Source organism: Apteryx rowi, unplaced genomic scaffold (genome assembly GCF_003343035.1).
Source record: "Apteryx rowi isolate R43461 unplaced genomic scaffold, aptRow1 scaffold_277, whole genome shotgun sequence".
Taxonomy (NCBI): Eukaryota; Metazoa; Chordata; class Aves; order Apterygiformes; family Apterygidae; genus Apteryx; species Apteryx rowi.
The window spans coordinates 638,124-650,326 of record NW_020449163.1 but is presented as its reverse complement, the minus strand read 5'-3'; the positions used below and the strand labels follow the sequence as shown (position 1 = coordinate 650,326).

General features: G+C 39.2%; 1 protein-coding gene across 2 annotated transcripts in view; it reads right to left on the bottom strand.

Annotated features, from left to right (window-relative positions):
- Nucleotides 1-12,203, bottom strand: part of TBC1D5 (TBC1 domain family member 5) — a 309,786-nt gene that overhangs the window by 21,740 nt on the left and 275,843 nt on the right. For both annotated transcript variants that reach the window (XM_026068628.1, XM_026068627.1), the window contains one exon: nucleotides 6,771-6,870. In XM_026068628.1, the coding sequence (XP_025924413.1) occupies nucleotides 6,771-6,870 (100 nt within the window). The remainder of the gene's footprint in view (nucleotides 1-6,770; nucleotides 6,871-12,203) is intronic.

Genomic DNA, 12,203 nt, shown 5'->3' with positions numbered 1-12,203 from the left:
GTAAACATGTGCAGTGTCTACAGSCTACACACAAAAGCCTAGAGTTGGCATGCCGCTGCAGTGGCAGAATGCCGGTGGCACTTAGAAGAACTGGGAATGAAAACTTCACCTTTCCTTTTTGCCCTCCATGATCCATATACTTGTGGAAGGGCAGAGAGGTACCTGAATACTGGTGAAGGAAAGAGTAACGTATTACACACAGTAGAAGTCACATTAGAAAATGCATTTAAGGACAACCCAACCAGCTCTGCATAGATAGCTCAGAGGATTAATTTGCTTTGCTCAGCTGGAGCCAGCATGCTTAAGCATAAAGTTACTAGATGTGGGTCAGAGCCTCCAAGACAATAAGTCATTTAAAAACCTGGATTTTGAGCAACATATTACAGAGATCCACCTGAATGTCTCTCTAGTTGCCAGCTCAAGTTTGCTAGTGCTGATATGGAGATGAAGTTAATAAAATCAGGCAGACTTATGTTTATTCTGTATAATTGAGTATCTTTGCACACATTTCTAGGGTCTTGTACAGAACCATGTGAGATAACTCTTTGCAGAGCTGGTTTGAGTCCTCAGGGCTTATTAACTGAGGCTCTATGCTGTGAGAAAGCAGCTAAATTGCTTCTGCATCTCAGCTAGCTGTGGAGGCAACCTGTCTACATTTACATAGTGCCCCAAGCATGGAAAAGCTTAGTTTCTATACTTTCATAACCTGATAAACTGCCCATCACAAAAGAACAGTTTCTATATAAAGACCCACATATCCAAGTTAACACTGAACCCATGTTTCTTTATATTGCCTCGAATGAAAACGACTTCCTGTACTACATGTCTAATACTTTGGTAAACTTTTACTACTTGGAGGTCTGAAACAAAAGTCTCTGTTGGAAACAAATGTTAGTTTCTTCAGTCTTAAGAACACTGATGATGGATTGGTTTCTGTCTCTTATAAACAGATGATGTTTTAAAATTCAGTAGGCAGAGAGGAACCTCATGAAGTTCAATAAAGGGAAGTGCAGACTCTTGCACCTGGGCAGGAATAACCCCATGCACCAGTACAGGCTGGGGGCMGACCTGCTGGAGAGCAGCTCTGCGGAGAAGAACCTGGGGGTCTTGGTGGACAAGAAGTTGACCATGAGCCAGCAATGTGCCCTTGTGGCCAAGAAGGCCAATGGTATCCTGGGGTGCATCAGGAAGAGTGTTGCCAGCAGGTCGAGGGAGGTGATCCTCCCCCTCTACTCAGCCCTGGGGAGGCCACATCTGGAGTACTGCGTCCAGTTCTGGGCTCCCCAATACAAGAGACACATGGAGCTACTGGAATGAGTCCAGCGGAGGGCTACTAAGATGATGAAGGGACTGGAGCATCTCTCATATGAGGAAAGGCTGAGAGAGCTGGGACTCTTCAGCCTGCAGAAGAGAAAGCTGAGGAGGTATCTTATCAATGTGTTTAAATATCTGAAGGGAGGGTATAAAGAGGATGGGGCCAGACGCTTCTCAGTGGTGCCCAGTGATAGGATGAGAGGCAGCAGGCACAAACTGAAACACAAGAAGTTCCATCTGAACAGGAGGAAAAGCTTCTTTACTGTGAGGGTAACTGAGCACTGGAACAGGTTACCCAGAGAGGTTGTGGAGTCTCCTTCCTTAGAGATATTCAAAAGCCATCTGGACAGGGTTCTGGGCAACGTCCTCTAGGTGAACCTGCTTGAACAGGGGGGTTGGACTAGATCTCCCGAGGTCCCTTCCAACCTCAACCATTCTGTGATTCTGTGATTCTTTTCTCTCTGGAACAGAACTGGCAAGCTCATAAACATCCTCCACCACCTCTCACATTAGTTCTTACCTATGGAGGATTGATACTTCTCAGGAGTTTTGATTTATTTTTCATTAAGAGGCTGTGCTTTAGTCCTGGGCTGGAATCCTGCCAGCATGCACTGGCAGGCTTCAAACTCTGACAGTACTAAAGCAGCAGAATGGGTCAGACGGCAGTGTTATAACTGGTGGCATATGAGCTGCCATTTAATAACACACTAAGTACGCTAAGTACCTTAGGATTGGGGCATAATAAAGCTTTGCTTTTTGAAACCCTCCAGCCCGACTTCACATTGAATCAACACATCACACTCAGTTCCATGTCAAATGTGAAGAAGAACAGAGGAGCCTTCCAGCAGTCACTATAGKACCTTTTTAGTGACATTTGGGTGCAGATCACTTAGACCAATAACTCATGATCTGCTCTAAGACATCAGACAGAGGTGACATTTATCCAGGAAGAACATTCTTCTGAATGCACTTGCTAGGTTGATGCTTTTCTTTCCGTAGAGTCAAAGAAAGGAAGAAACAATCAAAATTCCTCAAAAAGTAAGTAACATTATGACAGGGTATAATATTGTAATATTTAACCAGTATATTAAAGCTTTCTGAATCATTGAGCCTTGAGGTGCACTAACAGAAAAGTACCTTATAGAAAGAAAAATATTGAAGAACATTACCATATTACTAAAGGCACCACAGACAATATTATTTCCTGAAAAAGGCCAGTGCATGTGAAAAAGAAACATCAAGAAAATGTATCTGTGATAATGCTGGAGCAGTAATAGCTATGGCAACTACAAATTTTCACCAGCAGCTGAAGTAATGCTCTGCATTCATATTCTGAACAAAGCTGCAGAACAGGCTTACAAGATTGGATGTATCTTCATTTTATTGATAAAAAAATTGAAAGCTATGACCAGCTTGTGAAAAAGTGTGGTAACAGAATTAAAACCTACATTCTTACCTGCCAGTTCTACATATACAAATTTAAACATTAGCCCTTGGAGGCATTAAAAGATATTATACCTTAGCAGACTTTCTTCAGTGGTGAAGGGAGAGGGGGAGGAGAATTGAAGCTCCTCTAATGCACAGCCCTAAGAAGGAGATCAAGATCATAGAATGACTTTCCTCCATTTTCATGAACAAAAGCCTATTTTTAATTTCTACACATAGTGCTAAGTAGTAATATTCYTGAACCATCCTTCATTTCCATGGTAACATCCCTTGATATTACAAGCAGTTAATTATGTCTTTGCTGTGTGGTACACTGTGTGGTTAATCTATGAAAGTAGATAAACATTTAATGAAAGCATTTTTGAATATATAAACAAAATAGAAACTGCTGTTCTATCCCTCTGGTCCTTCCTCATGTTCCATGAAAACAAAATGCAATATTAGCAGATATTTGCTGAAAGCTATAGAAATAGAACATTTTTGGTAAAGACATGTGATATCATTATATGACAGAGAGGAAAATTCTGATTAAGATTTTATTTAAACAAAGTTATTTTCTAAAAAGATATCACATAAAAATACAACTCAGTTAATTGGATTTGATATAAATAGATTATAAATTACTACGGAATAGGTGACTTAATGGTTGTTCTGATCAATTCTGAACAATTTGAACAATTCTGATACGTGAAATCCTCTGTCATGAAGTAATTGTCCCTGACTGTCATAAGGATACTCCCTTGTAATTGAAAGAACCTGAAAAATTCTGAATTGTTTCACTGGAAATAGCAAAGAGAATATTCTATAATTGCTTGACATTCTAATTTATTGTACCAATTATATAATTCTGTGGCAAATGGTCGCTGGATATGCAATTTTTACAGGCAAGAATTAATACTGTGTTTTGTTCAAGACTGACCTGCAAATATAATACAGTTCATGTGGGAAAAAAGTATATTGATTGAATAATACAGCCTGAAAAAAACCTTTAAAATGTCCATCTAAAATTAATTTTTAATAAAAATAACAAACTTTATCAAATTTAAAAGGTAGAACTTAGAGTAAAAACTGACTTATCGATAATTTTTAAAAGGTTGGTTAACTCTTGGTTAAAGAAATGAGTCCTGAGGGGCTCCTCAAGTTTTCGATATCCATACGTTTTATCAATAATTTAGACAACTATTAAACCTACGATTGTAAATTTTGCAGTGAGAGTGGCAGCAGACAACAGAGCACATTGCAAAATAACCTGAATTTCAGCTGAAAGGTCAAATGACAACAAGTAAATTTTAATATTATATGCAAGTAACACATACAGAAATAAAAGGAAACATTTCCTGATTGTACCTACAGGATAAAACCCTCTGTTTAGAAAGCTGTGATTCACAAAATTTTAAAGGTCATAGTGGATTATCACTTCAACCTATCACTCTATAAAAAATCAGCAATGTGATGCTGCATTAAAAAATGTCTAAGAAGAGAAATGTCACATAAAAAGTAGAGATGACTTTCCCTTTGATAAACAACCATTTTGCTGAATCCATTGCTAGTACAGCATGTAGCACATATATCTGATTAAGCCACTTCAAAAAGCATATGAAAACACTGAAGAGTTCAAAGGAAGAGTGCAAAAATGAGCACGTCTGAAAAGCAACCCATACAAAACAAATCTAAAATAGTGTTCCACCCAGTAAAGACAGAGTTGAGAGATCATTTGATCACTGTGCATAGGTAAGTTATATGAGGATTTTCGACCTTGCTGCCAAGGATGTAACAAAAGACAAAAGCTGGGTGATGAAGTTAGCAAAGCCCAACCTTACAGGGAGAAGTAATATCCTTGAAGATAAGTGTCCCAGCAGGTTACAAGGGGAGCGGGAGAACTCTCTGCGGTCTCCAAAATGAAGTCATTTCCATGGGTAAGAGACATCCGGGGAAGAACCCAACTAGCTGTGATAGCAGCCCTTTCTAACCTTTCCCCTGAGCCATGAATGACAAGAAACACTCAGAGTTTTGCTTTGGTGCCCTCCTCTGAAGCATGAGCAGCACACAGAGGCTGGTGGTAATCCCCAGGGGCGGTTCTGTGATGCTAGAGGGAATCATTTTCAGGGACACCCCCTGGCATGTGCTACTCAGATGACCAGAATTAACCTGATTGACGGATTCCAGGTTCAGAGGAATTTGGCAGAGGTCAGACTGCCAAGAATCTTAGAATCTGCCTTCCTGTGGATCATCGTCCCGGATAACTTGGGGCTATCTAACCTCCTCAGTTTGCTACAAACACAGCAGCTGTGAAAGCTGGTGGTATCTCAGCCTCTCTTGTACTCTCTTTACAGCACATAACTGTTAATCTCGATAGGATTTAAATGCATTACTCTAACCCAAATTTACAAAATGAATAGCCCATGATGTTGGGAAGACGTGCAGAGATGTTGTCAAGAAGTACAGGAAGTTGGACTAGAAGAAAATATAGCTGGAAGGTCCTGGGAGGGCTGCCGGGTGCCAGGACGTGCTCAGTGCTCACCCACAGCCCCAGCTGTACAGGAGAGGGCTTTCGCTGTCTCGTGAGAGTAACAAATGGCTCCATGAATCTCTTGGAGGCTACTGGCCCAAATGCYTTTGTTTCTAATATATTTGGGAGTACCATTTAACACTTGGAGATTATTAAAGATCTTTTGCCTTCCCTACATGTATCCATTGTTGAAAAACAGACTACTTCAAGTATCTTTGTCTGGTTTTCTTCTGACCTCTAGTCTGCTGGGGAAACATTTATATTTGTACTTGAACCGATACTTCTACTGAACACTTCCAGCTTGTTTTCCTAAAGGAAGGAGACTATAGTTTTTCTTCTAGACACGGTAGTTTTCCCCCATCATTTCAGTAGCTAATAATTTATCCCTTGGGTTTAATTCCAGTCTCATTAGTTCTCGTATATCCTCACAGAAGCAGTATAATACACCAGAATAAAGCTGTTGGGGTTAGACATTTACAGTCGGTTTTTGAAGGCTGTGAGTCCAAACTTTCCAATAACACGTGATTTACAGCTTTTGCTAGGCTCATAACTGTGGCTATTAAAATTATATGGACACTCACATAAAGGAAAATGAAAATTCCAGGACAGTACGACTTTCACATTTCATCTTTTGACCAGGCAGAGGTAGGTATCATATACTTAATTCTGCCCTCTGAAATATTCAACTTTAAATTATTTTGCTTAGACTATGATTTTGCAGACTACAAACAAACCTTAAATTATTTCAGGTGTGCCCTGATTTCTTAATAATAGTGCTTTGCACAATGATACATAATGAAATATAGCAACATTTGGACTTTGGTTCAACACAGTTAAAAATGCTGCATTTATCAAGGCATAGCTAAATATATTTACACCTATCTTGAATTAATTGAAGCTCTTTGCTTACTTTCTCTGATTTGTCTTGGCAATGTATAAATCAAATTATAGATTGGATTCTTTGCTGATCCCATTCCCAAACTACTGGCTCGTACCTTAAAATATTTCTCCTAGTCTGACCAAAATATTACAAAGCAGTCAGCCTATAGAAACATATTTTTACACAGTGAAGGTAATCAGCATAGATTGTATAGATGTTACACTTACGGGAAGTATATGAATTTTATACAACTATCACTGAATGTATCAAGGATCATTCTGGGACCACTGAACTGCAAATGGGCTTATAAATTAGCTATGAGTTCTAGCATGTCTCTTACAATGTAAGAAATCTCAGGAACAGACACAGGCCAGCCATCCTAAAATGCCTCTACTTTTTTCTTAGTATAATCAGTGGCTAACAGATTCCCGAGTTTAAAAGTATGACAGCATAAAGGTAGAGTGGTTTGCAGTACCTGTTACAACAATTGGGCACATTAAACCAAATTTCTTTGTGACTTATAAATAATATGCACTGCACTATATAAATATTTAGCTCTAGTGCCAAAATGGAAAGAACCTTCACAAAGATTTGCAGGTTGATACAGGGTACTGCACTTACCAAGATGTGTGTTCATCATCTTTGCGCAATATTTGCACATGGCTTCCAAGTCGTTTAGTTGTCCTTGTAGAAATGAGATCTGGGCCTCCAATTCCTCCTCCTACAATTAAGAGGTTATTAATATTAAAAAAATAAATCCTTTTTATAATATAAATTGGTAGGCTAACTCTTGAAATGTTTAGACTTCTAATTTTTCCTATTCCTTTGTTCTTGAGCAAATTTTGGAAATAAAAAGCATCAGCATCCATCTGCACTTATTACCTCTTTTTTACTTTTTCTGTTGTTTCACATAAATAGGGTTTAGTGTTACTGTTTCAGTTTTTAGTTCTACCCCTCTTTTTTTTTAAGAGAGTCAATCAAAGAACTGTCTATGTTCCCATACATTGATCCAAGATAGGTTAACAATTCATATTTCTTTTGCTGAATAGCTACCTGTTTCAGCATGTGCAAACATAACAGTAAAACAGCAATGGCTGAAAAAACTCACCAAATGAGAAAAATTCACATTTTTAGCAGACTAATTTCCACAGGAATTCTTTTGAAACCCCAGAAAAAATGCCTTTCGAATTTCAAGGCACATATTTAACAGGACCTAACCTCATACCTCAAGGATGCATTATTACCATATATTTTGGTGTTTTATTTATGTAACTAACAGAACATGTTCTATCTGTATTAAAAAAAATGCACTTCTCTGACAAGCTAACTGCAGTTCCACAGAATTTTTTATGTAATACTTAGGTGAAACTATTTTCACCTCATATACTGTACAACAGCTACTCTAAATTATCAAGTTATTTTTAATAAATATGCATTAAGTGCATTTTAAAATATGAAATTTCAAATATATTATTGCGTTTAAGGCCCCAAACAAGCATTATTATCTAGCTGCATGACCTGCATATGCAACGGAAATTACTGCTCTTTGAACTTCTTTTTCTTGTGTTTTTTTTTTTTTTAATGTATCTAGTTTTGACTTTAAAGACCTTATTGCAGAGAAAATTCGTCATACCTTTAGAAGAATTCCTGCACAGTTTAGTCACATACAGTATTATGAAGTTTGTTTGTTTGCTTAAGAATGCAACWGAATTAAAGCAGACAATGGCAAAGTAATTTTTAGCTTGCTGTTTTTCTCTATTTTGGTAGCTTTACAGTTTTATCATATTTTTATTTGATGGAGATTGCTACAAGTTACAGCGTGAACTAAGTTTTAATTGAAAAAATCCAAAACAAAACTGGCAAAAATAAACAAAATCTTGATTTAAATGCAGAATCAATTTCAATCTCTATCAGAAACTGAGACTCAGAACCAATCAAAGGAAATTTTGCACTAAAATAGCATACATCCAAAAGCAATTGATAAATAAAAAGTAATTTAAGGGTAGCAATTTGTAAAATCTACCACATCCCTTTCTCCCTATKCACTTTTTCCTCACATCTACAACCTACAAACATTAAACATTTTTTCTTTACCATTTCCTTACATTATTATAACCTTATATTCTTATCTTTCTCAACCTTATACTTTTGACTATTTAAACCTCAAAGGGATTGATTTTATATTGCCAGTGTAATAGTTGCTGAAAGATTAACCTCATTCAAAGCCAGCAGCTTATAGAAGCATATTTACATTGTTATTCCTATACAAGTAATGTCTCTGAAGAAGACCTTTTTCTCATACATATTACAAGATTACAAGTGATTACAAGAAGAAATCTACCATATGTTTTGCTGGTGCATTGCAAGTCAAGCTATAAGATAGGGAAAGGAGACAATATTTGAGTATTTTACTATAAAATAACATCTAATGAAATTCTAAAATCATTAGCCAGTAATTTAAACCCACTTTATCTCCCAGAAATAAATGTGAAAATTTAACTTCTGGCAATAAATAGTTACATGTTTCCCAAACTATTTTTTCTTATTCATGGATCAGAACTGCAGTAAATTGATTTTAAAACATTTTTGGTCAGCTGTATCTGCTTAAGCAAATTCTAAGACTAACCTTTTTAACTATACAAAAGTACCTCTTCATTTAGCAAGTGAGACTGGTGCTGAAGTAAATGATCTCCACGGACCTTTCAGCTCATTTGGGATCTAGCATGGGAAGAAGACCCAGCATTCACAAAAGGAGTGCCAGGAATGCACAGACAGTGCGAGAGGTTTCCTGCCAAGTGGAAAATCTTGCAAAAGGGTGAGGGAACGCACACTGCGCTTATTTATCTGGCACCCTCAGGGATGGCATCAACAACCAGGAGTGCTGCCAGCAGGATGTGCAAATAAGCAAGATGGGTAATTTGGCATTTGGCACATGAGGGGCCCAGGCATGCTGTGTGCATAAGACGACAACCCCCAAATGGTAAGGACGTGCTACAGGACATGACTCCAGCTCCTGCTGGGACAGTCATCTATGGTGCTGTGGCACCCTCTATGCAGATGCAGCCACTGCAGGAAGTGTTACCTGTTGGAGTTGCTGCAGCACCAGGTGAAGAGCTGCAAGAGGTGAGCAGCTTTTGTCTATTTGAGATGGCAAACAGGAGACTGACAGTATCTTTGAAGAGACTTGTCAAATGTAAAAAACTTATGATGCACAAGGCTGAGAAGGAAGGTGCAACTGAGGCAAGACAGAGTGGGAAGAAGACATGCACTCCCAAGAGGGTGGAAACTGGAAGCTTGTGACTTCTGGCAGCAGGAAGGATGCTAAATTGTTCAGGCCCAGGAAGAACAAGCTCTCTTGGAGGAAGAATCCAGGCTGGACAACACATCAGAGCGCCATCAAGAGAAAGTGATGAGTGATAGCGAATGGTTGGTGACTCCCTTTGGGTATGGGATAGAAACATTCATCTGGCAGCCAGACTCATCATCCAGGGAGGTATGTTGCTTGCCTGAAGCCTCAATTTGTGATGTTGCAAAAAGACTGTTTGGGCTCACCCAGCATAATGATTTCTACTTCTTTCTGTCTATTCATGCGGGCGCCAATGACATGGTGAGGCGAAACTGTTTCACCTCATAAGTGACTGTAAAGCTCTTGGGCAAGGGTGAAGGGGACAGGAATCCTACTGGTGTCTCTCTTTGACCACCTAGCTGTGGTTAAAGGCAAAAGACTAGATAGCAACAGATGCATCCAGCAGACCAACTCCTGACTACATATCTGGTGTCATCAGGCTTTGACTGTTTTAATTGTGGCATCTCATCTGATGAGGAAGGACAACTTAGAAAGAGAATAGGTCCATCTCGCAAAGAGAGGGAAGAACATCTTTGTGAACAGACTTGCTAACTTAGCAGGGAGGGCTTTAAACTTTCTCTGTCATAGAATAGGGACCTAAACCCAGAAATACATGAGGAAGTAGCACATATGGAGAAGGTATGTTGAAGTCCCATCTGGCAGAGCAAGGAGCTTCTTAATGAACTAAAATGGAAAAAGAGAGTACGTGTGTTGGAACAATGACAGATTACAAACGATGAGTATATAGGCATTGCTTGGGCACAGGAACAAAATTGGGAAGGCCAAAGCCCAGCTGGAGCAAAGATTAATGAGGGACATAAAGGGTAATGAGAAGGAAATTTACAAGTATGAACGTAGCAAAAGGAGGTTCAAAGAAAATGCAAGTCCACTGCTGATTAGGGGAGATATCACAACAGATTATATGGAAAAGGCTGCAAAATCCAATACCTTTTCTGCCTAAATCTTCCTAGCAAAGTCTGCTCCCAGACCTCTGCATGTACCAGTACAGCATGGAAAGCAGAGGGATGGCTAAGAGTGGGAGAGCAATGAGTAACTGAATATGTAAAGAAGCTGGAAGTATCAGATACATGGGGCCAGATGGGATGCACCCAGGGGTGCTGAAAAAGCTGAGGATGTGATTGCAAGACCACTGCCTATTATCTATAAAATCATTGCAATTACAGGAGATCCTTGATGACTAGAGAAAGGCTAATTTTACACCCATATGTAAGAAAGGCAAGAAGGAGGATCTATGAAACTATATGATGGCTGACTTCACCTTAGTTCTTGGAAAAACTGTAGAGCATGTCCTCTTGGAATTCATTTCCAAATATGTAAAGGAAAAGACAATAATCAAGGAAAGTCAGCACAGATTTACAAAGAACAAATCATGCTTGACCAACCTTATTGCCTTCTATGATGAAATGACTGGCCATGCAGATGAAGGGAGAGGAGTGGCTGTGATATATTTTGACTTTGATGAGGTTTTTGACACTATTTCCCAAAGTATCGTCAATAATAACATGAGGAAGTGTGGGCTGAATGAAAGAAATGTAGGTGGGCTGAAAATTGGGCAGACCTCCAGGCTCAAAGATAGTAATCAATGGCTTGAGGTCCAGCTGGTGGTCAGGAACAAACAGAATAACCCATGGACTGCTATGAAGATACTGTTCAGTATTTTCATCAACAATTCAGATGAGGAGACAGAATGCACTCTCAGCAAATTTTCAGATGATACAAAACTGGGAGGTGTGGTTGCCATGCTGTTTGGTAGAACTTCAATTCAGGACCTTGAGATGCTGGAGGAGTGGGCAAAAGAAACCTCTCTGAGGATTCTGTTCAAGGAAGTTCAAGGGGTGCAAAATTCTGCACCTGTCGAGAAAAAACCCAAAGGATCAGTACAGTCTAGGAAGAATCTTGCTAAGTATCAGGCCTGCTSAAAAGGACCCAGAGGCCATAGTGGATGCTGAGTTGGATGTGAACTAATAAAGTGCTCTCATTGTGAATAATGCAAACAGTATTTTGGGCTACATTAGGAGGAGTGTGGTCAGCAGATCCATGGAAGCTATTATCCCCTCTACTCACAACGTGTGAGGCCTTGCCTTGAATACTGTTTTGGGCCCCCAGTTCAGGAAGGATACTGAAAAACTGGAGAGGGTCCAGTACAGGGCTACTAAGATGGTTACCGATCTAGAGCGCATGATCTACGAAGACAGGCTGAGGGAACTGAGCTTGTTTATTCTGGTGAAGAGGAGGCTAAGGGGAGATCTACAGGGAGTGTGCAACTGTGTAGTGTTACAAAGATGATGGAACCAAACTCTCCTTGGCAGTGGCAGATGATATAGAAGGGACCATGACCACAAACTGCCCCTTGGAAGGTTCAAACTGGCCATTAGGAAAATTTTCTTCATTAGGAGAGCAGTGCAGCACAGGAAGAGGTTACTCGTAGAAATGGTAGAGTCTCCACTCAAAATCATTCATCTGATTCAGTGTTAGTGATTGTCCTGCTCCAAGCAGCAGGTCGAATAGAGGTTGGTTGGTTCCAACCAACATTTCTAACACTCATCTATTTACAGTACCAAAAATGTACTAAAATTCTACTAAAACTTTCCACTGAAGTATTAAAATTCTTTTTCTGCAGATTATGAATGTTGCAATGCTTTGTAAAGATAAGACTGGAAATCAGTAAGTTCCTCAGAAAAAAGGAG